Source organism: Pogona vitticeps, chromosome 6 (assembly GCF_051106095.1).
Source record: "Pogona vitticeps strain Pit_001003342236 chromosome 6, PviZW2.1, whole genome shotgun sequence".
Taxonomy (NCBI): domain Eukaryota; kingdom Metazoa; phylum Chordata; class Lepidosauria; order Squamata; family Agamidae; genus Pogona; species Pogona vitticeps.
Window position 1 is genome coordinate 98,540,188 of NC_135788.1, and position 27,490 is coordinate 98,567,677.

The following is a 27,490-nucleotide window of genomic DNA, read 5'->3' on the forward strand; positions in this document are numbered from 1 at the left end:
TCTCTTTCTTTTCTTTTTATTTGTTACAAAGCATTCCTTCTCATCTGCCAAGAATTTCTCTTTTTTCCAATCCCTCAACCCCAGCTTTGATTCCTGGTGGGGAGACAGCAGATGTGGATCATGTTTACCCCATTTGACATGAATTAAAACAAAACATTCAATTAAAAATAATAACCCAGTTTTTTGGAATAAAAACAATTCATCCCCTTCTCACAATTCCCATAAAACCCCATTCCCTTTCTCCTAGCAATCATCTAGAGTCCACTCCAGTAAGAAATGCCAGGGAGTAAGACAATGTTAACAGTTCATTACATTTGAGGTTTCTAACAGAACCGTCCAAGGTCTCCTTAATGTGAGGTCTTCTTGGATGCTTTCCCAAATTTGGCATCTAGTCCAAGCCCTACAAAGAAAGAAGAAGGAAAGAAAAGGTTTTCAGGGACTGGCCCACAGACAATTCCATGCATTCAGTGACCCCATCCATACCCTTGAAGGTTCTCCTTGGGTCCGGAGGCTGCTCAAGCTGGGCAAGCGTTCCTGGCTTGAGAAGGGATACCTCTGGCATGGCTTCTGTGGGTAACATGGCTTGTGTGGGTGACGTACTTGGTCAGCCTTTCCACTTTTAAATACCTTCCCTTTCCCCTTCTGTGCTAGCACATGTATACACAACCGTTTCATTTCTCTCTGGTTTTCTTTCCTCCTCGTTCTTCAAAACACAATGTATGGTACGTCAGAAACTTTTGGGGGTTCAGATACCTGCCTCTTTTTCAGGTGGGGTCATTTGTGATCTAGACTAATAATCACCCCCCCCCCAACCAATTGTTTGATGGTGTGAGTAGATGCTGGGTGAGCCTATCAATGTGTGCATTAAGAACATCTGACACAACAGATATAATGCTCTTATAGTGCTTCTGCTTCCACAGCTGTTCTGATATGAATTGAAAGAAAAAAAATTAGTGGCTGAAATCCTGCTGCTTAATGTGAGAAAATTCATAATTGTGGATAGATATAGTAGCTCCAAGCACTCAGAAATAATTTTTCCAGCCTACAGACTCTCCGGGGCCACACAGCAGCTCCTCTATATGAAATTAGAAGTGACTGGAGAAGCATTTCTAGTTTTGTATAAGTGACGCTCACTTTCAGAACAAACAAATGGGGGCTCTCCAGGTAGGACGAAGGATGTAAGGGTACCTTGATCTAGAGGAGAACCTTTGATCCCAAATGCTTCTGAGAGCAACAGTTCTTATTTCTGAGCAAAAATATCTTTGGAAATTGGTGGGGAAAGAGGTAAAAATGGCTTTTGGGGGAGCTACAGGGTATTCACCCCTATCTAAACACAGACATGCAAACACTTTTCTCCTTTTGATTCATGTCAGAGCAGCTAAAGGGGGAAGCAAAACTATTTTACCACAATTATTTCTGCCGCATTTTTCTCTTTGTGCACAGTTATATGTATATTATCTGTATGTATCTCAGCGCAGATAGACACATGCAGTTTATGAGACGAGCACAAGCAGAGGTCAAATGGCACTTTTCTCTCTCTCAGCACCGTGGTCTGAGAGGCTGAAGTGCCAGATGGTTCTGCTATCTAAAATGTGTTAATTAATTCATTCTACTAAATATATCCTGCCTTTCTATTCTTGTGTATTCTCAAGGTTGTTTGCAATAACAATACCATAATAAATTGAAATTCATTAAAATCAGTTTTAAAAAATTGCAGGATACAAAACTATTATGTTATTTTATGTCCCCCGAAATGCAGAAGGAAACAGGGAAGTCCTCAGACTCATCTAGACATAGCCAAGGAGGAATCACTGGTCCCTCTTCAGGGAGGCTGTTTTGCATGCTGAAGGCCACAACCAAAAGGCTACTCTTTCCCCCGTCCCCCACCTCTAGGCTCTCTGTATCCATTGTCAAGGAACTAGAAAGAATGACCCCAGAAGAAGAATGACATTCTCAAGATAGCTCCAGTGGAAGGCATTGATTCCTAAATTATTCTCTGTTCAGTTCTTTAGCGCTCTGAAGGACAGAACAGGCATCTTGAACCGAGTCTTGTGGCAGATCGTTCTAGTCCAGGGTTGGGAAAATTTGGAGTGACCAAGGGCCACTTTGCCTCTTACGAAAAGACTGCAGACTACAAGGCAGTGCCACAAGGCAGGGCTGAAGCCAAGAGGGAGCAGGACCACCCCTTCCTTTACCTGTTATTTGTCCTTCTAGTCTCTCTCTTTTTCACACATGCAGATATACTCTCTCTCTCTCTCTCTCTCTCTCTCTCTCTCTCTCTCTCTCTCTCTCTCTCTCTCTCCGACTATCAAAACAAATCCTGAAAAAATGCCTTTGCACAGTGATTCCCAACTGTGGGTAACTCAGGTGTTCTTGGACTGCAATTCCCAGAAGCCTTCACCACCAGATGTGCATTAGTCAGGGTTTCTGGGAGTTGCAGTCCAAGAATACCTGGGTTACCCAAGGTTGGCAACCACTGGCTTAGCAGCTTGTCTCCATTGCAATTGTCTTGGCCCCTGATTAAGCCAGAGATTGGAAGGGTGATAAAAGCTGTGGTTCCCGAGTACTGTACTTCAGGCAAAACTCAGAGAAGACATCATATACTTCAGGGTCAGCTGCCACAGTAAAAATGGAAAGAGGAAGTCTGGCTCCTGTTTTGCAGTTTAGGGGCTGGAATACATGGGAAATATCGTCCATTGGAAGTGGCTAGATATTTTGCTGCATTTGTTATTTTGTTGTTATTTTAAAACAGTACACAAGCCAAGGACAATCTCATATGGAGAGACTAATGAGGCTGCTGTACAAAAGCAGATGCTACATAACCAGTAGACTTTGGTCTTTGCTGAGCTGCTTTGGGATTTTTGTTAAGAGATGAGGCCGTCATGCCCCAACAAAGAAACAGAATGGCGTGCCAAAGGGCAACTTACCAAGGAATACCAGGATGGTGCCCACCCACTGCAAGTTGGAGATAGGATTAGCGAAAAAGATAACTGAAGCCAAAATGGTAAAGAATTTACGGGTCGTCGTGACAATTGAGCAGGTCAGGGGGCCAAAGTACACCACAGTCATGAAGATGAAACTCTGCAACAAGATGGAGAAAAACACACAATGAGGATGGAAAAGTAGAAAGAAGAGACTGGAAAAATTATTTTTCTGGACTCCTGAAATCCTCTAGTCAACATAACTCTGCTTTCATCTTCTGATCTAAATGGAAGCCAACCCCCTCCCCAATTCACTATCAGGCACTTCCCTTGTCCTGCCATATTTACGCTTAACCAATCAGAAAAATGCAATGTGCTGCCCTATCCAAAATCCACAACACTTGTAAGAAATAATACAGACAATTCGAGAATACAACTATTTCTCATCCTCATGGTCCCAAAGAGCTGAACAATGTTTCCTTTTTAAATTCCACAATCCTTTATTGACTATCATCATCTTGTGCCATCAAGTCCATTCTGACTTATGGTGATCCTTTCCAAGTAGAGAATACAGTGGTGCCTCGCACAGCGAGGTTAATCCGTTCCGGATTAACCCTCGCTGTGTGAAACATCGCTCAACGGAAAGTAAAAAGCCATTGGAACGCAAAAATGGCATCGTTGCGCGGATTCGTCGCTCTATGGAGCGACTGTTGCACGAGGCACCACTGTACTCAGAAGTGGTTTACCATTTCTTTCTTCTGGGGGTCCTCTGAGACTATGCAGCCTGCACAAGACTAGTCTGACTCCTCTTGCAGAAGGCACAGTGGGGGAATGGAACTCCCAACCTCTGGCTCCACAGCCAGATACTTAAAATCGCAGAGCCATCCAGCCAGCTATTATTGAATGTACAGGAAGGCAAAAGATGCTGCTACTTGCTTTTCCAGCAGAAAGGATAAAGCAATGAGATAAAAATAGCAACTTGGTTCCTAACGACTAGTTATACAAGCTGCACAGAATAGCAGTAGTTATACCAATGGTTCTTTTTTTTCTTAAACAACAAAAAAAGTACTTTCAAGTGAGCAGATTTGGGTAAAGGTTGCAAAGACTATCAAGACCTCAGGATGTAATCTCTCCAAGCACTATATATTATTAAAAGCATTTATAAGGTGGTCATTGGACCAGTAGAATACGATAGACACCAACGTTGACATCTTGATCCTCAGAACTATGTCTTTCACATAATTACGTGTTTGTTTAAATAAAGTTTATATGTGCTGTACATCACCCTAGAATCCACTAGAAAAAGAGCAGTTTAGCAATCAATCAATCTTGTCGTTTAGTCGTTAAGTCATGTCCGACTCTTCATGACCCCATGGACCAGAACATGCCAGGCCCTCCTGTCTTCCACTGCCTCCCAGAGTTTGGTCAAATTCATGTTAGTAGCTTCGGTGACACTGTCCAACCATCTCGTCCTCTGTCATCCCCTTCTCCTCTTGCCTTCACATTTTCCCAACCTCAGGGTCTTTTCCAGGGAGTCTTCTCTTCTCATGAGATGACCAAAGTATTGGAGCCTCAGCTTCAGGATCTGTCCTTCCCAATTTTGAACCAATCAGTTGTTCCATATCCAGTTCTAACTATTGCTTCCTGTCCCACATATAGATTTCTCCGGAGACAGATAAGGTGGTTAGGTACTCCCATTACTTTAAGAACTTGTCATAGTTTGTTGTGGTCCACACAGTCAAAGGCTTTTGCGTAGTCAATGAAGCAGAAGTAGATGTTTTTCTGGAACTCTGTGGCTTTCTCTATAATCCAGCGTATGTTAGCAATTTGGTCTCTAGTTCCTCTGTCCCTTCAAAATCCAACTTGTACTTCTTGGAGTTCTCGGTCCACATACTGCTGAAGCCTACCTTGGAGGATTTTAAGCATAACCTTGCTAGCGTGTGAAATGAGAGCAACTGTACAGTAGTTGGAGCATTCTTTGGCACTGCCCTTCTTTGGGATTGGGATGTAGACTGATCTTTTCCAGTCCTCTGGCCACTGTTGAGTTTTCAAACTTGCTGGCATATTGAATGTAGCACCTTAACAGCACCATTTTTTAAGATTTTAAATAGTTCCATTGGAATGCCATCACCTCCACTGGCCTTTTTGTTAGACAAGCTTTGTAAGGCCCACTTGACTTCACTCTCCAGGACATCTGGCTCAAGGTCAGCAACCACAGTATCTGGGTTGTCCGGGATATCCAAATCTTTCTGGCATAATTCCTCTGTGTATTCTTGCCACCTCTTCTTGATGTCTTCTGCTTCTGTGAGGTCTCTCCCATTTTTGTCCTTTATCATGTTCATCTTTGCACAAAATGTTCCTTTAATATCTCCAATTTTCCTGAACAGATCTCTGGTTTTTCCTTTTCTATTCTTTTCCTCTATTTCTTTGTATTGTTCATTTAAGAAAGCCCTCTTGTCTCTCCTTGCTATTCTTTGGAAGTCTGCATTCAATTTTCTGTAACTTTCCCTATCTCCCTTGCATTTTGTTTCCCTTCTCTGCTATTTCGAAGGCCTCATTGGACAGCTGCTTTGCTTTCCTGCATTTTCTTTTCTTTGGGAGTTTTTGTTGCTGCCTCCTGGACAATGTTACGAGCCTCTATCCAAAGTTCTTCAGGCACTCTGTCCACCAAATCAAGTTCCTTAAATCTGTTCTTCACTTCACTGTGTATTCAGAAGGGATTTGATTTAGATTATACCTCACTAGCCCAATGGTTTTTCCTATTCTCTTCAGTTTAAGCTTGATTTTGCTATGAGAAGCTGATGATAAGAGCCACAATCCGCTCCAGGTCTTGTTTTTGCTGACTGCATAGAGCTTCTCCATCTTTGGCTGCAGAGATCATAATCAATCTGATTTCGGTATTGTCCATCTGGTGATGTCCATGTGTAGTCGCCTCGTGTGTTGTTGGAAAAGAGTGTTTGTGATGACCAGCTTGTTCTCTTGACAAAACTCTATTAGCCTTTGCCCTGCTTCGTTTTGAACTCCAAAGCCAAACTTACCTGTTGTTCCTTTTATCTCTTGACTCCCTACTTTAGCATTCTAATCTCCTATAATGGGAAGAACATCTTTCTTTGGTGTCAGTTCTAGAAGGTGTTGTAAGTCTTCATAGAATTGCTCAATTTCAGCCTTTTCAGCATCGGTGGTTGGTGCATTAACTTGGATTACTGTGATGTTGAAAGGTCTGCCTTGGATCCATATTGAAATCATTCTATCATTTTTGAGGTTGTATCCCAGTACAGCTTTTCCCACTCTTTTGTTGACTATCAGGGCTACTCCCTTTCTTCTATGGGATTCTTGCCCACAATAGTAGATATGATAATCATCTGAATCGAATTCCCCCATTCCTGTCCATTTTAGTTCACTGATGCCCAGGATGTTAATGTTTATTCTTGCCATCTCCTGTTTGACCACATCCAGCTTACCAAGGTTCATAGATCTTACATTCCCAGTTCCTATGCAGATTTTTCTTTGCAGCATCGGACTTTCCTTTCACTTCCAGGTGCATCCACAGCTGAGCGTCTTTTCAGCTTTGACCCAACCACTTCATTAGCTCTGGAGCTACTTGTCCTTGTCCTCCGCTCTTCCTCAGTAGCATGTTGGAAGCCTTCCAACCTGAGGGGCCCATCTTCCAGCGTCATATCTTTTAGCCTTTTGTCTCTGTCCATGGAGTTTTCTTGGCAAGTATACTGGAGTGGCTTGCCAGTTCAAGCTCCAGGTGGATCGCATTTAGTCAGAACTCTCCACTATGACCTGTCCGTCTTAGGTGTCCCTGCACAGCATAGCCCATAGCGTCTCTGAATTACTCAAGCCCCTTTGCCACGACAAGGCAGCAATTCATGAAGGGGGTTGCATGAAGGAAGCAATCTTGTTGTAGTCCTGTGCTATTTACACATATTGTAAGCATGTTGGGTCATTACTTCAAAGCCTTGAACCTTGGCTTAAGAGAAGGCAATGTGACTTATCAGTCTGCTTCTGCCCACAGCCTGTCCTGAACCCAGAAGGGGAGTTTCCTGGGATTTCCAATCCAGCATTAAAACAGTACCCAAACAAACCAGAATCTATAAAAACAACTAGTTGGCTTACACTCTAGATGCATCTTCCGCCAGGCTTTCCCAAAGCATTAAGATCTCGACCTCCATTTTACCATCCTCTCCATTACCCTTTTTACCACCACCTTTGTCATCTGTTTTAATTTACCCTATTTGGTTATGTTTTAATTTATTTTTTAGAGTGTTTTAATATTGTTGCTCATATCGTTATTAGCTGCCCAGAGTGGACTGGTTGCCAGATGGTGCAGGATATAAGTTCAATAAATAAACCATAATCCCAGTGTTAGTTGTCATACAGAACCCCTTTCCTGCCTTGTTTGCCTGCTTTTGTGAAGGAAGGAATGAAGCAGGCACAAACAGGTTACATGCACCTGTAGTATGTCAGGATTTAAACCAGTGGTGTCCAACCTTGGCCCTCCAGATGTTCTTGGACTTCAACTCCCAGAAATCCTGGCCAGCAGAGGTGGTGACGGCTTCTGGAAGCTGTAGTCAAAGAACATCTGGAGGGCCAAGGTTGGACACCACTGATTTAAACCATGGTTCCTGGTTTAAAGAGAATGGTCACACACAGTCAATATTTATGGGAGAGAGAGAGCCCTGTGGAAAAAAAAAATCCAATGATTGCCAAAACTTTGCTCTACTACAGAGAGACTCCTCAAGGAAGAGTGCATTGCTTCTTACTCTGGAACTATTCTGATAACTAAGCCATTTGGGAATTGCGACTGGAGAGCTCTCAGTTCTTTATTCTACATTAATCCACACTCCTTGAACACAAAATCAAAAGTGGAAATACATTGACGGCTGGAGAAACACACTTAAGATACAACACAGGGCAGGAATCATGATTCACCTACCTGGCCCAATGCGCTCGTTAAGCCAAAGAGAAGGATATTATAGATAATGCTGGGGTAACGCTCGGTGAAACTCAAAAACTCCCAAACTTCTCCTGTAAACAAGATACCTACAAAGAAAAAGAACAAAGATTCAAAGCACAGATCAAACTATTCTTTGCTTTCTTTGATATCTGTGTCCAAAGTGGTTTGGCTCACAAGCCAGCGATCGTTACAGCAGAACCTGTGTATCACAGCCAGTGAGATGCAAGGCAAAAATGCTAGGAAAGGTTGAGAGCCAAATGCTTCTCAACTTTCTGTTTAGCTTGGAAGGGAGATACAAACTTCTGCAAGCAGAATGGAACAGAATATGACAGAATCGAGTTTTTTTACCTCACAGCTTGGGCATCTATAACCTTTGAGATCTTGTAGACCTCAACTCCCATCAGCCACACAGAGACTGGCCAGCAGAGAAGGCCGAGGGGAATTGCAGGGCCAGAGGTTCTCTACCTTTCATCTACAGCAGGGGTCTCAAACATGCGGCCCGGGGGCCATTTGCGGCCCGCCGGATTATAGTTTGTGGCCCTCACCTTGCCTGCCCCCCCCGCAAGCACCCACATGTCCTCTGCTGTCAAAGAGTCAAAAAGTCTAGCCTCACCGCCTCTCTCCCAAGACAGCGCATCTTGCACCCTACATCTGGAACTGCAGCCTGCCAGCCGGCAGACAGGCGGGTTGGCTGGAAGGCTGCAGTTCCAGACGGAGGGTGCAAGAGGCACTGTCTTGGGGGAGAGCTGGCGAGCGAGGTCCACTGCCGGCCCTTTTCCATGAGCGCACGATCTGCCACCGAGCGATGCCTGAGAGGGGAGCTCACTCCCGTCCCATCCTTGAAGAGGGCCTCCAACAGCACCAACAGCATCTGCCATCGCCTCTTCCAGTGAAGTGGCTCTCTGGTTCTTTTTCTCTCTCGGCACCCCCAGCACCAGCCCGGCCAGCGGCCGCCTCAGCGCCTGATGGTGCTTCCTCTTCCTCCTCCTTGTGTTCATCCTGCTTCAGCCACCTCGGCTCTAGAGGCTGCCTGGGCTCGCCTCGCAAAGTTTGCTTCCCTGTCATGGTGGGGGTAGCTGTTGCTGCTGAGTGCACCTTTTTTGAGGGGGGGTCTCAGAGGAAGGTTGCCGGACCTGTGTGTGTGTGTGTTTGTGTATGTGCATGTGCGTGTGCGCACCTGTGGGGGGTGCCCCGTTCTGTTTAATTTCGCAGGTACTTATGGGGGCTTTTTTCCTTTGGCACAGTGATTCTGTGAGTTTTTTTTTAATCTGATGCGGCCCAGCCTCACCCAGACTCTGCCTCCAGCGGCCCCCAGGTAAATTGAGTTTGAGACCCCTGATCTACAGAATATAGTAGACCCTGTATCTGCAGGGATTGGTTCCAAGACCCCCACCATGGATGCTGAAAAATGCAGATTAAATATTTTAATAGTGAACACTATACAAAGCGTTATATCTGGCTCTCTCTAGTGACCAATTCTGGGAACTTCGCATTTAGAAATATATGTTTCTAGGATTTTAATGTTTTAAATATTTTCAGACTATGGAGAAGTGAATCAGTGGATACTGAACCCGCAGATAAGGGAATTCTACTGTAATGCAAAACTGCTATAAAGTAGTAGGCCAACCATCCAATGACCCAATACTTGTACTCAGGTGACTCCTCACTCAAAATTTGTAGAGAGAAAGAAGAGGTTTACAGCTATTCCTTAAGAATGGTATGCCTCTATTTCTGAATTCCCTTCTATGTATTAATGTTACCTGGGTGTGGCCCTTCCAGCACTTCTAACTTTGCATTATAAGGAAAACAAAATGGAATTTCTAGGGTGCCACTGACAAGCAGAGATGGGGGTATTCGTATACAAATACCCCCACAGTTTGACGTAATGAGGGTCCGCTCCCCTGGGCCCAGGCTGCCCACTCATGCATCTGCTGCCGCTGCCAGCTCTGTTCTCCCTTCCAATCACTCCAGAACTCACAGCTGACTATCCACTCCTGGCAGAAGGAGGGAAGATGTGTCTCCCTGCCAGGCTGACAAGTGGCTAGCCGACTGGCAGCTCTGGAGTGATTGGAAAGGAGAGTGGAGCCACTGCCGGATGCATGAGTGGATGGTCCAACCCCAGGGGGTCAGACCCTTGTTACATCCAGCTGTTGTTTCTATTGACAAGCAACACTCCTACATGCCTGTATATTTGTAGCAGACAGTTTTCCTGCTCAGAAAGTTAAGTGCAAGGGGTGGCAGCCTCTCCTAACCCACCTGTACAGAAAGCCCCTCTTTTACCTTTCCTTTGGTAGGGCTACCACAGTACAAAAGCACAAATGTCCCTTCTTGATTATTAGGAGAGCACACACATTCCCTTTTCAGGACTTGGGAGCTGGGTCTGGATCTTTCTCCAGCCCCTCTTGAATATTTTAGACACATAACACTGAAATTTTACACAGGCAGCTTATTTTTTTGGTGCTTTTGTATCCATAATCAAGTACAGAAGCAAAGTGTGAGCTTGGGAATCCCAAATCTGAACAAGGAGTGGATGAAGTGAGAAATCTGCAAAGAAGAGTGAGAGCATTTCAATACAGTAGAAGACCCCTATCCACGGGATCAGTATCCACTGATCCACTTATCCATTAGTTGAAAATAGTAAATAAAAAAATCTAGAAATACCTATTTATACTGTATTTTTCTGTGTATAATACAGACAATACACTGCTGTAATCTGTAGACTAAAAATTGAGAGTTGTCTTATACATGGATGTAAGCTGAAGAGAGAACCACGTGATTGCAAAACTGTCCATGCCTTGCCTCTGCAAACAGGCTTCCTTCAATCACAAGGCTTAGCTGCCTCCAATCAGGAGGCAGCTAAGCTTCCTCCAATCACAAGCATTATGTAAGTGATGTCAGCTGATGCTGAACAAACCAACTGGAACATACCTCGTTGGAGGTGGAGCATGTAGACAGTGCTCAGATGCAACAGGAACTGGTAATGTCCAAGCATTCTGAGCCCAGAGGCTGAATAAAGTGATATGCTCAAAGCTAAGTGTAATGCATAATATGACAGTACTGGTATGTAAATATTACCTAATTACTAAATAAAAATGTATTCTGTTTTATGTTTAAAATATTGATTTCTTAATTTGGGCTTAGAAAAGTGGGGACTTTTAGAAAAGTCTTATACATGGGGGCGTCTTATACACAGAAAAATATAAATGCTGTATTTTCAGGGTGTATTTACTGGAACTGGCCACTAGAGGGTGAAAGAGACCATGCAATGTGTAGCGTTCAATATGTCTGCATATTTCAGCATCTACGGGGCAAAGTGCTTGGCACCAATCCCCTACAGATACTGTGGTCCTACGGTACATCCCTGTAAAATGGCAACAATGAATCCTCCCCATCACCATCCCAAGAAAAAGGAACCACCATCACAATGGCATTCCGTCCTAACACAACCTTTGCATCTAATCCACTTGCTACAAAACTTTCACAATTTTGCAAGTCATCATCTTAGGTATCTTGTGCACCACCAAATATTCACATCCCCCTTTTAAGGGTGGGCTCTTTTGTGTCTTTGGGCTGCAACTCCCACAATTCTCAAGACTCTCCCAGAATTTGCCTTCCCAGAGAATTCTGGGCACTATAGCCCACAAAGCCAACCCTACCAAATATCTAGATTTCATCCCTCACAGAGAATGGCTTCATCTGAGGGATCTCTGACACTGACTTCATTTCCTCACACTCCCTCTTCCTGCTGTGGCACTTCTTAGGTGCCAAGAACTCCCAGCATCTTCTGTGACCAGGAAGGCCTTGCTCTTCATTGGCCACTTGATAATAAGTGTGATGGAATGTCCAAGCAGCCAGGCCCCCATAAGCATGGAAGACACTAGGAGTTGCTGCATCCAAGAGGCACTACAGCCTCTACCACAGTAGTCAAGGAACATCTGGGGACCCAAGGTTGGAAACCACTGCTGTAGATCATAAGTACAGAAACCTGTGGACATTCAGATGTCCACAGACATCAATGCCCATCAGCCTCTGAAGGTAGAGCCAAAAGCAAGGGTAAATGAGTACTGGACTCAAACTACATCTGGAGCACTAAAACAGCCATATTCCTGCCTAGAGCAAGTCTATGTGCTATCCTCCAAATACACAAGGCCTATCAACTCCAGCCAGTACAATAATGTATCTGTGTGACGGAGGATAGTGATATCTGTAAATCCAACACACCAGAGCTCCAGGTTGGGGAAACCAGCCCTGAGATATCAAAGGAGAATACAGCTGGACAGGTATTGCTAGGTAGGCAAGGCTGGTGCCCACTAAATTTTGTGAGATGCAAGGACTGTGTGGGGCTGAGTGTCACATCATAGATGCTGAAATGTCCTTTTGTGGTCGAGAACAGGCAAATCCTGCAGGCAGTTCACAGCTGAAGCCATACGGAGCAGCTACCTTTGACATGCTCTGTACTCTTGGTTTTTTGGGGAGGCTCTAATGGGAGGCTCAGAAGTGACACGCCAATCAGCACAGAGCCTCTTCTGCAGCTCCTGCCCACTGCAGTTCAATACCTCCCTTTTTCTTTTTTTTTAATGGTGCCTTGTTCCTGTTGAGGGCATAATTGTTCTCCACATTCCTTTCCCTGCAAGGGGTTAGTCCTTTTCATTCATTATCTAGCCCCTTCTCCTAAGGCAGCCACTATGGGGGGCCGGGAGGGGGGTATGTGTTGAACCATTGCACACAAAAATAAATTACAAAGGCTTAACTCTTCCAAGTGGAGCAGAATGGGAAAGGTACGCATGCTGCTGGAACAAGGGAGACCCCTATGTGGGAGCAGGCTGCTACTGCCAATCTGCAGCTGAAGTCCAGGCAAAATCCAAACTGTACACAGGAAGGGCCAAGGAGGGGAAGCGTCTTACAGGCTGCTAAAGCAGCAGCAACAGCTCCACACTGTGGTCATTTGAAGAACTACAGCACAGCAGCTGCAACCCAGAAACACGATGAAAAGCTGGGGTTAAAGCAAAACAGTTAGTGTGTGTGTTTGTGTGAAACAGACAGAGAGAGACAGAGGGGAAAAAGAACACTGGGAAGAAGGAGCAGTGGAACTCCACTGGAGCAAGGAACAGCAATTGCCACATTCAGCTTCAAACTGGCTTGTTGGGCAATCTAGTTGCTAAACAATCTCATAAATGGCAGTATTTGCCCCAAGACAGGTTGCTGGAAAGGGACACATTGTCAGCCATACAATAACAATTTTCAACAGGGTAGCCATGTGAGTTTGTTGCAGCAGAACCACAAGCAAAAACAGAGTCCTGTGACACTTGAAAAGAGTGGCAGATTTATTTTACTACTGTGCTCAGGGATTATGGCACACGACATAGGCCCCTGGGGTCTAGGACAGCACGGTCTGGAAACTAAAAGCAAAAAGTACAGTGACATTTTGTGAACAGCCACCATTAATAATGCCATAAATAATGTCACTGTCTGCACTTCCTAGGTTTAGTTTTCCTCTGATCTTATAAATCTACCTGAGTTTCTGGGCAACCCATCATGCTTCTGATGAAAAGATTTCATGAAAATGTATACTATAAAACATGCATTACATAATAAACGTATTAGTCTCTTAAGGTACCAAACACCTTTGCTTTGCATCAATATCATTAGCATATAAGGAGGTGAAAATGACCCTCACCCACTGGATCAGTACCCTCACCACATGCTCAAAATTTCTGCACTAGGATCTCTCCTTGCTCTCCCCTTTTCTTCTTTTTCTGGATGAGCAGGAACAGCAGCGGCCTGGATACAGCTTCCTGCTGTTCTCACAATATGGTGAATCAGGGCCACCAAGTTCAATCCAAGATGCCCCAGACTTTCCCCTTCAGAAGATCCTTACCAGCTCCCAGGAACAGAGTAGACCACATATTAACATTCAACATCATGTGGTTGGAGCCCGTCTGGCAGTGCGCTCTCATGTGGTCCTGAGACACTCCAGTCAGGCCATCCAGTGTCAACGACAGCAACTGTAGCAAGGGAGGGAGGGCAGACAGACAGACAGATAGGGAGGAGCTTGACTGAAAAGGGTACCCTGATCCTGGAAGAAAGGCCGTTAGGATCTGCGACCCAAATATTTCCTACCAATGGGGGGGCTGCAGTATAGAAATTGATAGAATCCACCAAAGTTCAGTAAACTCAAGCAACATGTTTCAAGAAACAGCCCATGTTCAGTTTTCAAGGATGGAAATTAACTACAGAAGGGCAGTTACTGATGAAGTCAAACATCTTCACCATACATGCTGGTTTCCAAGGTACTTCCTGCTGCCTCCTGGGAAACCATGCTGGTCTTTGCCTACACTAAATCTCCCGGCTCCACAAAAGCATAGTTAAAAATGAATTTATAATTACCTTTTAAAGTTAAATGTATAGCTAGATACCCCACAATCGGATATGCAATGTACAAGCCCCAGGGCCCCCTCCTTTTTCCTGTTGTGTTCAAGCATCCCTGGGTATCTTCATCTCCCTCACACCACGCCAAAAACTTTTACTTGAGAGAGAAATAATTTTGTTTGCTTTAAAAGGTGGTATCTAGGGCAGTGATGGCAGCCACCTCCTCAGATTTGGCTGCCAAGGGTAGCGATCTAGTGACTTATGGCTCGTGTGCCCACAGAGAGGGCTCTGTGTGCCAGCTGTGGGATGCAAGGCATAGGTTCGCCATCACTGCTCTAGGAGCTTTTGAACTGGAATGCTATACTATCAGGAGCTCACAGCACTGTGTGCCCGCCCTTGTGCAGTCAAATTATCTCTGACTCCTATTTTTTTCCTTTTTTAAAAAAAGAAAAAATTGCAAGAGAAGTGTGAAATGGCTTAGAAAAAAATGGCAAGAGAAGTGTGAAGTAAGCTTAGTAAGAAAACATATTGGCAAAAGTAATAATGATATATATTGTTTTCTATCACATGCTGTATTTTTTATTTACCCCAGTACCCTGTTCCAAATCCTCTTTCCTATGATTTTCCCCTACCCAATGGAAAATGAATTTTTAAAACTCATGAGCTCTAACTTACAGCAAATCTATGAATGAGTGATCTCCCAAATATTCTGTCCTCACCAGCTCTGCTAGGCGCTTGCAAACTCAAGCCTGTGTTTTCCTTTAGGGAGACAATCCATCTCGTATTTGGTCTTCCTCTTTTCCAACTGCCTTCAACCTTTCCCAGCATTATTGTCTTTTCCCACACACCTTTTATTTCAGCCACTAGAGGGCACAAAGGTTTCCCTCTAGTTATAACATCTTTACAATACTGTAGAAACTCCCTTTTCAGATAACAAAAAACATTATAGGCAACCATTCTGTCCAACTTTTTAATGGAAATATGCAAAATGGCCCTCTTCCATGCTGAGATCACCCACACCTGTCCTCACTAATATCACCATTTTACAGATGTGTGATAAGGACATGCATTTTATTCTCTGAGGTTCAAAATCATCTCTTTCGGGCAATCAAATTGCCAAGCTCAGTAACAAACAAATAGGATGGGTGGGTGGAAAACCACAGTTCTTTTTGCATCTGTTATCAATTTAATACATTTCTGCTGTACTCCTTTGGGAGGAGCTGTTCATAGGGTGGCCTACAGCTGTTATATCAACAGCCAAATATCTGCAGCATTACATGCTTAATAAACACTTAAACAGGAAGCAGATTTGGATAATAGCCATAGTTTTCAACCTTCTTCCCTGGCTACTCATGCTTTACAATCTGACCACCCTGGATCCTTTCTTATATTATACAAGCAAAACATGAGCATGTTCGGATGTGTTTCCCCTAAAATGCTACACAGATCATTAACTCTGAATAGTGTGCTGGAGTTGATTTACCAGCATCACTTCTTTGATCAGCCATACACTATTCTGCATTGGTAGGATCTCGTGCTCTCCTCAAACATGCAAAAGAACAACAGTATTAAAAGCTCATACAGAGCTGCCCGTCTAGGAGAGAGGTTGGCATCTTTTTTCTGCTGACGGCTGTCGGGGAAAGCGTGGGGCCAGAGCCAAAAAATTAATTGGTGGTGTCAATCTCCTCTCTTTTCCCATCTTTATTCCCACCTACTGGACTATAAGGAAAAACACAGCTCACTCTTGCTAGATGTATGAATTGTCTGTGGAAAGCTTTTGAAATTAGGATCAACGCTAAAGTTGCCTAATCCAGAGGTATGCCAGTTGCCTACCCAAGTCCAGAGAAAATTAAGCCAGAGCTTGCTTGCTCATCCATGCATCCATCCATCCTATTTTATCCCACTTTACTCCTTAAAAAGGACCCAAGGCGGCTTGCATTTTTGAATGGCGGCTCCCAGGATCCCCAGCTAACATGAGAGGTGCTTATCAGGTAACTTTCGGCAAATCATTATTCCTTAGCCTAACTTTCCTCCCAAGGTTGATGTAAGCTTGATATGCCACTAGGCTTCTTAAACAAGCTGTGGACAAGTAACACTACAGCAAAGTTCCTTTTGTCATGCTCTGCTCCAAGCTTATATTAGCACAGTAGACATACAACTGAATTAACCAGCACCATATTAAGCAAGAATTATACTTCCTGGGTCAAATCTTCCTCCCTTCTTGTGCAGCACCAATTTAATATGCAATTATTACCAACAGAGACTTTAATAACGCTCAGGACTTACCAGCAAGAGTTCCCCATATCCAAAAATATGGTCATCTCCCAGGTCTCCTGCCTTGTTTGGCTTGTACATGAAAAGGGCCACACCAGTGACGATCAGTAAGACACATAGGTATTTGGCGAGTGGGTACTTCTTCCTCAGCACTGTCACTCCAAGGAGCATAACTACAGAGGAAAAAGAACAATGGAGAAGTGACCGCCGGGAAATGTAACCACGGCAGATTGTTATGGCATCCTTTACTGTGGTGCAGCAACCAGTACCCCACGAAGCAAGACTCTCACCCCGTCACAAAGGGGGAAAGTACTTTCCATCATTCTATTTACCAAATGCTGCCTATCAAGTCCAAGAGATGAGTAATTTGAGCTGACTAACTAGTGAAAGCCCCTGTGGGCAAAGCCTCCAAACTCTGTCTCTAAATCTGATCTTATCTAATTAACAGCCATGACATCTAGAAACAGCCACATCTGTATATTCTTTTCTTAGTAACCTGGTTGGAGGTCAAAATGTTCTTGTTATGGTTTGGAACTTAGAAATGTTACTTTCTGACTACAACTCCAAGCTTGGCTAGTGGATTCTGGAAATTGTAGTTTCCAGCTAATGTTGCCACGCCTCTCAAATAGGAAACACTGCACTGCATACAACTTGCCAACAAAGCTTCACGGGCCACCAGAGACATAAGAGCCTTCCTTTAAAATTAAAAAAATGGGGTGGGGGGAACGTATGCAAGTTTTCCCTCCATTTGCTTTTCCAATTACATCTCTTCCGTTTTTCCAATGGAAAACCCAGAAACTTTGGGAAGCTTAGAAAAACACTGCAACTATTTATTTTGATTTTTGTAATGAATTTAATGGTTTAAAAACAAGATTTTGTTCACATATCTATGAACTGAATGGTATAGTCATACATAGGATAATTTGCAGAAGTAGAGAAACAGAATTCCTGCATGTATTGTAAAGATATACACATACAAAACAGAAGCCAAATGTCTGTGCTCAGTAAATACTGCCATCTCCATGATGACAGGAGAATATGGGAGGTTTATTGATTGATTGATTGATTGATTGATTGATTGATTGATTGTGAACTGCAATGCATAGTATGCAGCAGTTTGTAGATTTCTCTTTAGTATAGGATATTCTTGAATTTCATAAAAAAATTATGCAGACTCCTGTGTGAACTAAGTTATAAAGACAGCCTGCTACTGGCAGCATGGCAATATTGCTAAAATGAAAAAAGAAGTTAAAGCTTGACACGAAAAAAATTAGACATATTTCATTTCCCCACCAGAATTTCTAATTTTTGTCTGCAAGGAAAACAGAAAAGAACTTGGGGGAGGTACCCCTATGGCTTCAAAATCTCCAGAACCTCCACATCTCCAGCACCAACCCCTACATGGCCAATCACAGCTCTCAATATATTTTTGGCAAGCTGCTCCCAGCAGCCCTAGGTAGTATAGCTAATAGAAAGGAAACAAGGGGAGCATCAGTCTAAAAACATCTGGAAGGCCACAATTTGCCTGCCGCTGCCCACAAAAAGTGATACATGAAGCACCGAACACAAATCAAGAGCTACTACTGTATTAGGCGCTGCACTTATTCAATTATGATTTCACCCTACGAATCCGGCATGTAGCTCAAACAGTTCTAAGTACGTGGAATCTCTAGGACAGAAACTGAATTATAACCAGGAGTTTTCAAGGGTTCTGTGGCCCCACTCCTGTTTGAGCAGGATCTGAATTGAGTTGAGGAAAGTCTGTAGACTTACATCCAGGTTCACAGACCGTGTAGCTGGAGGGGGCTTCTTGGTCAGCTAATTTTGAACACCTGACCCTCCAAATATTTGGAAGTCCAAGTCCCAGAATCCCTGACTACTGCCCATGCTGACTCAGATACATCTGCAAGACCAAAGGTTGCAAACCAATAGAATAGTCAAGCCCCTCTCCTGTCAATCCCAAATAGCCAGAGAGCACATCCTGCCACAGTGGCTGTCCACAGTCTGCTTGAAAGCCACCAGTGTCTGCTTGAAAAGCACCATCAACCAAAGGCCCACCTGGCCCATGGTACCCAACTCCACTGTGTCACTGTTTGTACCATCAAATACTTTTTCCTAACTTTCAATGACAGGTTACTAAGTATTTGGCATGCCTTCTTATGTTACTGTGCTTTATTTTACGTATTGTTACCCACCCAGGGGCTGAAATTCTTTTGCCACAACAAAAGGCTACAAAGGCTAATGACATCACAAACAGCAGCAGTAACAGGAAAGTCCTCAATTATCAAAAACTGCTGGTGGTGATACTGGTGGCAAAGTCATCCCAGCTGTGTTGATTTTCAGTAATTAAAAGACTCCCCCTTCCATCCCACAGATTCCTGACAGAACCTAAAAATATATGTATCTGCAGTGAAGTAACTGGAGTAAGTAATGGAACAGTATGGCCTCCAATGCTCTTGGACTGAAACTCTTGAGAGTCTCAGCCAGTACAGTCACTGGTGATGGACCCTGGCAATAGTAGTCATATGAATGCAAGAAGCACCATGCTGGATCAGACCAAAGGCCTGCCTAGTTCTGCATTTCATTCACAGGTTGGCTGATCAGGTGACTCCAGAAAACTACGAACAAGATACTAATGAAATGGTGCCCCCTTTGTGTGTTCCTCAACACTTGATATAAGCAGGAACATTAGCCTTTGTACAGTCCAATAACGTCTGGAGGTTTGTGCTAATCTCTAGTATGGAACATAGAGAATGCCAGCTTCAGATTACCACTCTATTAGAGTATCCACTAAGGGGCTTTAGTCACTGCCTCTCAGCTTAATCTACCTCATTAGAGTGTTGTCAAAATTCACATGCCATTCTAGGTTACTTAAAGGAATGGTAGCAAGGAATCTGTTTAACCACTGATTTTTTTTAACTCTTGTCAACTTTTACAATTGTAAAGGTAAAGGTAAAGGTTCCCCTTGATAATTTTTGTCCAGTAGTGTTCGACTCTAGGGGGCAGTGCTCATCCCCGTTTCCAAGCCATAAAGTCAGTGTTTGTCCAAAGACAGTCTTCCGTGGTCACATGGCCAGTGCGACTTAGACACGGAATGCTGTTACCTTCCCACCGAGGGGGTCCCTATTTATCTACTCGCATTTACATGCTTTCAAACCGCTAGGTTGGCGGGAGCTGGGACAAGCAACAGGAGCTCACTCCGTTGCGTGGATTCGATCTTACGACTGCTGGTCTTCTGACCCTGCAGCACAGGCTTCTGCGGTTTAGCCTGCAGCGCCACCACGTCCCAGCGCCACCACGTTACAATTGTACCATATCCTAAATAGGATTTTGAATGTTTCCAAGTTTTCCCTGTATCTTCAGTTTAAAAGACAAAAAACCAGGTGAAATACATAAAGAAATCTCAGGAATAAAGTAAGTGGACGAGTATATGTAAAAGTAATTTCCACAAGCACAGCAATAAACTCACATAATTTTGATTGTCTTTGCATTTTGAAAATATTTGAAAAAATATTGAAAACAGGGAGACGAACTGATGATTTAACACACGCAAACCAAGAATATGTAACTAGCTCCCTCAGTGATCTAAAGTAGAACTTCAGTGCTTATGAATCATACTCCCCTAATTCCACAAGCCACATGATTTTAACAGTAAATCCTCCATTCTTCTTTTTCATACCAGTTCTTTCAAATAATTTTATGGATGTCTAACTTATCTAAGCAATTTTCTGGCAAAGTGTACACCAAATTGTAGTTGTAGCTTAATAGGTTGCTTACCTGGGATGGGTTTACAAGATTTCCCAAGGACCTACACAGAGGAAAAGGAAACTTATTTAAATCTAGCCTTCAAAAACCATAAAACATCAGAACCCCCTTAATACCAAATTTAGGTAAAAGCTGCTCAATGAGAGAGAATTTCCATATTTTGGGGAGTACGTCTGCTGTCCCCTTTGCCAAAATAGTAATCCTTTACATCAATTTTAAGATTCCACCTCCTATTTTATAGGATTTCTTTGCTCTTTTTCCTCTTTCATATTTATTCCCCCTCACTCTACTTCACTAGCTTGTGTTTTTGCCTCTCTTAATCCTCTCTGCTCTATAAATTTTTGCATTGTCTTGGTCTGCAAATTGACGAACTCTATGGAACTATACTTCTTTATTCACTAGACATCTTCCTCATTTAATTTTTTTTAAAAATCCTCCTAGAAATATAAGTAAGGGATGTGCCATTTGAATTTTCTGGGCCCCCAGAATTCTCCAAGAATTACTCAGACAGAATTCTGGGGGTTTCAGGCCACAGACACACACCTACATTTTGCTCACTAGCTTCCTGTTAAAAAAAGAAAGTTGTCCTGGTGCTATACCTCTCATACTAGGGCTTCATAGGAGATGTAGCCTTGCCGCCCATCAGGCTTTATACTGCCCTCTATAGAATCTAATGAGTAGCAAGACTCCTCACAGATAGAACTGGGGCAGCTTCTTTTTTAAAATAAGAAGCGAGGCCGGAGCCGAGCCACAGAATCTTCAAGCTAGGCTCTTCTCCAGAGTAAGCAAAATGCAGGTCTGTCTGGTAGGTGTTCTGCAAAACATCTGGAAGGCTAAAGGTTTCCCTGGATTATGATGATGTGAATGACAAGTTCTCTTACGCTATGCTGGACTTCAAAAGGAAATTTAATGCAGCAGCATCTACAGTCGTTCAAGGTGGCAATTCCCCCAAAGTCCCAGTCCCTATGGCCAAAGGTAATGGATTGTGGGAGTTGCAGCTAAAAACATCTGGATGGCTATAGGATCCCCATCCCTGGCTATGGAAGAATGAAAATGCATAGGGGAACACATGCACCAGGAGAGCAGTTCACAAAGAAGAGAGAAAACTGGGTGAACGCTGAGGTGGGGCTGCACAAGCCTTGTCACTTCAAGGTCACCAGAGGCCATATGGAGGGAAACAAACAGGACTTGTTTTGAATACTCTGAGCCTATACTCTCTCTCAAAACTTTTAGGGGCCCCTGGCTCTGGAACTAATAGACTAATTCCCTTAACCTGGAAGAGTCAGGATATTCAAACTGAGAATTGTTCTAGGGAACATGGGAACTTCTGGGATGCTCTCTATAAACCTGAAATGGTAATGCTTTTAAAATAATGGCCCCTCCAATGGCCCTGAAGCAAATTAATTTATAATATTTTACCCCACCTTTCTCCTTAAAAGGACCCAAGGTAGCCAATGCCAAATCTTGCTACCCTACATTGCTCTGGGGATTTAAAACACTGTTTGCCCTACAGTGAAGCAACCGCATACCAAGCTTTTCATCAACAAGGAGACCTTTCCATAAGAAGACCGTCCTCCACCCTACAATCAGCCCACTTCTCCACCCTTCAACCTGCCAATCTTCACCTGGGTTGGGTAGTTGACAAACTGTAGAGCCGAGTTGCTGGAGACCATGGCTCCTAGGTAGGAGATGGAGCAAGCCGCATAGAGCCAGTTTTGCGTCCGGTCCACCTTGACAGAATCAAAAAACTGGATCACTAATTGGAGAGAAAATGTGCAAAAAAAAAACCAGTCATGTTGGCATCAAAGCATACTGTTTAACAGCTATAGAACAGCAAGGGCCTTACTTCCATGTATAAAAGGAGGTGAGGTGGAACCCGTCTTCCCAAACCAGGCACTTTCCAAATATGTTGACATATTATGCAAAGCATCCCTCAACAAGATGCCTGGCTGAGAATGAGAGGACGTGCTGTCTAACACATCTAAAAGGCACCTAACTGGAGAAAGATGATCCAATCTCTGTCTCTCAGATCACTTGATCTTAACGTGAAGGCAGACATAAACAGCAGGTGGGCTACTTTTCTTCACTATGCAGGGTCCATTAAAAACATAAAAAATAAAAAAAGAGCAGGGAACAGAGGCCACATGAGGGGGCAGGAAACAAATGTTACGGTCAAACAAGACATTACATAGATAAGTGTCCTCCAGCTGGTTTTCTTTTTTGTGAAAAGAAGCATCCCAAAACTAAACTTCCTTAGAAATGGAGAAAGCTATTTTAAACAGTAATATCATTCACTATTCGTAAGTAATGATATTATTAATAAACCTACAAGTCACATACTACTTTTAATCTTCTTTTTTAAAAAAATCCCTAAATATCTTTATAATTACCCCAGTTCCCTAAATTTCTCCTCTTAAAATAACAAGGAAGCACATTAAAACAAATTAGATCAAATAAATTTAATGATGCTAATGGTAATTTTATTTTGCAAAATATCACACGATCCTGAAACAAAGAAGGACAAAAACAATGCTGATTTCCTTGTTTTTACTGATTTAGACCTCCTTTACTCAATGAAATGCCTCATAGAACACTCTTAAGGTCCCATAATACTTCTCATCTCTGGACAAAGAACTCTGTTTTAATTCCTCAGAGTTTCTGAAAGTTATGTAAAACGTCTCCAATATACTTTCCATCTGAGGAGCAATGGATGCCTGTTCACACACAAAGCAAGCGCAGAATGACTGTTACAAAAGATGCCAACAGCCCATTTAGACTTTAAAATTCTAAAATAAAGCAGCAGGCATTCTAGTTTCACACATACCATTCTATTCTGCACTTTGGTGTAAAATTAGGGAGGGAAAATTAAAAAAAATATTCTTCTTACCAATACAAATACACCTTTGAGAGCACAAGCCTCACCAGCAAGAAATATATTTCAATCTCTCATCCTTGCCAGTAAGAACAATACAAGGAACGATGCACATCTCTGATGTAGCCAATGGTGGGAAAGGGATACAAGGGTGGGAATTGCTCTCTTGTTGGCTTTTATGATCAAATCACTCTCTTCAATGTGTTTTCTCCTCCTTCAGGGAATATTATAATAATAAAACTATATTTAATTTGACCCTTGTCATCCAGCCATTGTTGGAAAACTGGGAAAAGAGCGCACAAGAACAAAATGTAACAGTCTTCCCTGGCTTTCTCTTCTGACACAGACACCTGTGAGACCCCGAAGGAAACTTCTGAGAAATGTCCCCTGCTCAAGAAGCTAGAGACAGTAAGGACTGATCAGAGTAAGCAGCAGCAGCAAACTTTCATCTATAATGGTTGTTGTGGGTTTTTCGGGCTCTTTGGCCGTGTTCTGAAGGTTGTTCTTCCTAACTTTTCGCCAGTCTCTGTGGCCGGCATCTTCAAAGGACAGCACTCTATGCTCTGGTGCTGTCCTCTGAAGATGCTGGCCACAGAGACTGGCGAAACGTTAGGAAGAACAACCTTCAGAACACAGCTAAAGAGCCCAAAAAACCCACAACAACCATTAGATCCCAGCTGTGAAACCCTTCACGAATACATTTCATCTATAACTCTATAGATGAAAAGGACAGAAAAGGCTAATGGGCCCAGAGCAGGAAGACCATAGCTAAACCATCCTTGAAAATAAATCCTTCGATCTTTGGTTAAAAACGTCCACTACCTCTTGAGATAGTCTGTTCTACTGTTGAAAAGCTATTCCTGTCATGATATTCTTCCCAAAATCTCTTTCCTTACAATTTGAATCCATTAGTGTGGGCCCTGGCCTTAGGAATAGCAGAAAACAAGCTTGCTCTTGCTTCCATGAAAGAAGGACTGAATTTCCTATTTAGGCTCGAAATGCCCAGACAAATCTTTTGACCATACATGACTCATATAAGAATAATCACATTGAAGCAACTGCACTTCCTTCTTGGGAAGGATGACAGGAAGTACTGTATTTTTCCATGTATAAGATGATACTTTTGTCTAAAATCTTTAGATTAAAAATTGAGGGTTGTCTTATACACGGAAGTAAGGAGGGGGGAAAGGATCAGAGCACTTTGATTCCTGTTTCCCCTTCTACTTTGTTGCAAAGAAAGTGGAGGGGGAAAGCAGGAATCATCAAAGCACTTTGATCCCTGCCTTCCCCCTCCACTTGCTAAGCAGGCTTAGCAAGAAAGGGGAAAGCAGGGATCAAAGCTATCTTGCAGCACTTTGATCCCTGCTTTTCCCCACCACTTGCTAAGCCCCACTTAGATTTCTTAATGTTGGGTTAGAAAAGTGGGGGTGTCTTATACATGCGGGCATCTTATACACAGAAAAATATGGTACTTACAAAAATACAGAGATTTCTCAACAGTATTAAGTGTACGTTGAAAAACTCAAACCACAGGGATTTCCTGTTTCTTTTGAAATACTTACATAGTTTAGCAAAAATGGCATTTATCACACACTGGATAAAGACTAAAGACAGAGCAAATCTGAACTTCTCCTGCTTTGCTCCTTCCCCATATTTTCCTCTTGTGCTGTAGAAAGACAAAATAAAATGAGGGTCAGTTGCAGAGAATGAGACATGTATGGGCGCAACTATATCTTATTTGCACATTATCATCTACAAGTACATAAGCTCTAGTTTTGTGGGTGGAATGATGGGCCATGGAACATTTTGTCTTTTCCTGATGTTCCATCAATTTACCAGGGGTCACCAGCGCATCTCATTTCTTCCCTAGACATTCAGATTACAGGCAACAGAGGATGGAGAGCCTGCAATTTAATACCTTTGTCACGCCGTCTCATGTAGAATATACAGTATAACCCAGTTTGCCTTCCAAGGCATGAACTAGGAACATCACATGTGGCCTATCTTTGGATCTTCTGATTTAATACAAGGTTTATACTACCTTTACCTAATAAAAGAGTTCTAAAGAACTTGAAAGCTCACCTTATTTGCAACTTTTTAGTGTTTCAATAAAGATACTACTTAACCACTGAACAAAGAATACTCTGTATTTGCGAAGGTTTTCACGGCTGGGATCTAATGGTTGTTGTGGGTTTTTCGGGCTCTTTGGCCGTGTTCTGAAGGTTGTTCTGCCTAACATTTCGCCAGTGTCTGTGGCCGGCATCTTCAGAGGACAGCACTCTGTGCTGTGGTGCAGTTTGTTTGGGAGTTGAGTATTTATGGCTGTGAGATCAGCTTTTGTCCTTTTCAGGAGATGGGTGATTAGTGTGTCTTATTGTGAGTGTATTTGTCAAAACTATGAAAGTATGCATTTTGGAAAGCATTTGAGGTCCCTTCAGAAGATTATAAGTCTTACTGAGTTTATGTGAATTTCCAGACAAGCATAACATGGAGGATAACAGTTAAAAAGGGAGAAGAAAAGAGCAAGACCAGGCAGCCAAGTGTTAGGAGAGTAAAGTTTCAAATAGCTCATAAGAGTATACTTTGAAAAGCTAAGCCATGAAAAACTTCATCCAAGACAGCAGTAAATGTAAGGAGGGAAAAAAAGAGCCAAGGACAAATTCACTATGTGAAAATATAGTGCTTTAGGGTACAGCTATAGCACACACATCAGAATTATCCCTCCTAGCCTCTGTATCTCTTAACAGTTATTTGTGTTTCCAAGGAAACTAACTGCAAAAGTCTCTACTTGTATTTTCAGAAACAAGGTCCTATGAGCTCATTTGTTTTTTAAAATATGTACAGCAACTTGTTGTTGTTTAGTCATTAAGTTGTCCACTCTTTGTGACCCCATGGACCACAGCACGCCAGGCCCTCCTGTCTTCCACTGCCTCCCGGAGATGGGTCAAATTCACGTTGGTAGCTTTGATGACACTGACACAGCAGCCTACAGTCTTCTAAAAACCTTAGTTACCAGCTGTTAACCCCTGCAGCTTTTGTTTTTAACCTGAGCTGCACAGAGAAGGAACCTGATAGTATAAAAATTGCCTCCAGTTAAGAAAAGCGCATTGTGCTCATAGCAGAAAGTTGCTCCTACAAAGTTTCTAGAATTTAATTACCTTGAAATTATTGAATATAAAACAATATCAAAAAAATGAATGCATGGGTTTTCTTCCTCTGCCTTGTGTGATTATAGGCACATCGACAGAAAGGAATGCAGAACAATTGCAAAACTGAAGAGAAAGGAGAAGTTTTTGTAGCTTTAATAGCTGTATGAAGTGCAAAATTTCTGTACAGATACTCCAGCACCCGTGGACACACTAAATAGCGGAGAGATACGCCAACGAGAGCATTACCTGTGGCACTGCAATTAAAACCACAAGCTTGCTTAAAGTAATGCTTAAAAGTGAACTAATTTAAATCGCTGAGGCAAGTTGCGTTTAAGTCACATCTCATTGATTCTAATAGGTCTACCCTTAAGCATAACTAAATTGAGACCTAGCCTACAGAAACCTCCCTAGGCCATACAGCAGCGACTGGAAGAAGGAACAGAAAATCTTGCTATAGTTAAGGGTCTGCATTTAGAGAAATGAATATATAAACTAGGGGTGGGAGAGTAACAGGGACAAGACTGACTTCCGGAGGATCTTTATCATCTGCGAAAGTCCATGGATGAAGGCAGAGACGTCTGTCGCCAGCCCTCACAACACAAAGCACCCAAATTGCAAGCGGGATGAAGAGGCAGTGAATGAAAGCGTTCCCACTTCGGGCGACTTACATTGTCTCCTGCAGGACGCCGTACCAGAAGTAACAGACGAAGACTCCCAGGCAGCAGAGAGGCAGCCGTAGCCGCTCCGGGTAAAGGGCAGCCCCTCCGCCTCCCGTCCCTCCGCTCACCCCCATGCTCGGCGGTGGCACTGTTTGAGGTCCCGGCAGCCTCAGCTGTGACAGCTCCACGCAAACATCCCGCAGCGGCACCGCCGGCGGGGGAAACGAAGGCCTCATAGAAGCGGCTGCGACTACAGCCCGGAAGGACCCGCCTCCCACCGGTTCCGGGCTGAGGGCTGTCCTGAGCGCTGCCTGACTAGCTGAACGCGGCGGAACCGCGGCCAGTTGAGTCGCGCAGAGCTGCGAGCACAGCCGTCTCCTTTTCCCGCTCCCTTGCTGCGTTGTGTCGCCTTTTCCTTCCCTAGGCCGCGGGTTGAGGCTCTTTGGGCATTGCGGCAGACAACCCCAAGGTGGGTCCTGACAGAAGCGAGGCTGCAAGTTCATATGCGTCAGCCAATG

At 43.3% G+C, this 27,490-nt stretch overlaps 1 protein-coding gene across 2 annotated transcripts; it reads right to left on the reverse strand.

The window, feature by feature from the left end:
* On the reverse strand, nt 1–27,490 carry SLC35B1 (solute carrier family 35 member B1). Of its 2 annotated transcripts, none has more exons than XM_020794012.3 (9): nt 26,982–27,490; nt 24,727–24,830; nt 21,918–22,048; nt 20,305–20,335; nt 16,540–16,700; nt 13,763–13,889; nt 7,864–7,970; nt 2,928–3,081; nt 1–400 (listed from the first exon to the last, which is right to left on the reverse strand). In XM_020794012.3, the coding sequence occupies exons 1-9, from the start codon at nt 27,473–27,475 to the stop codon at nt 348–350; spliced, it is 1,362 nt and encodes a 453-aa protein (XP_020649671.3). In that variant the 5' UTR covers nt 27,476–27,490; the 3' UTR covers nt 1–347. The 2 variants fall into 2 exon arrangements, with proteins under 2 accessions (XP_020649671.3, XP_072860475.1); XM_073004374.2 differs by having other exon boundaries at nt 26,840–26,991.

Bases quoted from the DNA above. Each gene is read 5' to 3' on its own strand.
- SLC35B1 (XM_020794012.3), bottom strand. From the start codon at position 27,475: ATGAACTTGCAGCCTCGCTTCTGTCAGGACCCACCTTGGGGTTGTCTG. The intron at 16,701-20,304 runs GTAAGCAACCTA...TTTCCTCTGTAG, and splicing joins ATCTTGTAAACCCATCCCAG to TTATGCTCCTTGGAGTGACA. The intron at 7,971-13,762 runs GTAAGGATCTTC...TTTTCTTTGTAG, and splicing joins TACTCTGTTCCTGGGAGCTG to GTATCTTGTTTACAGGAGAA.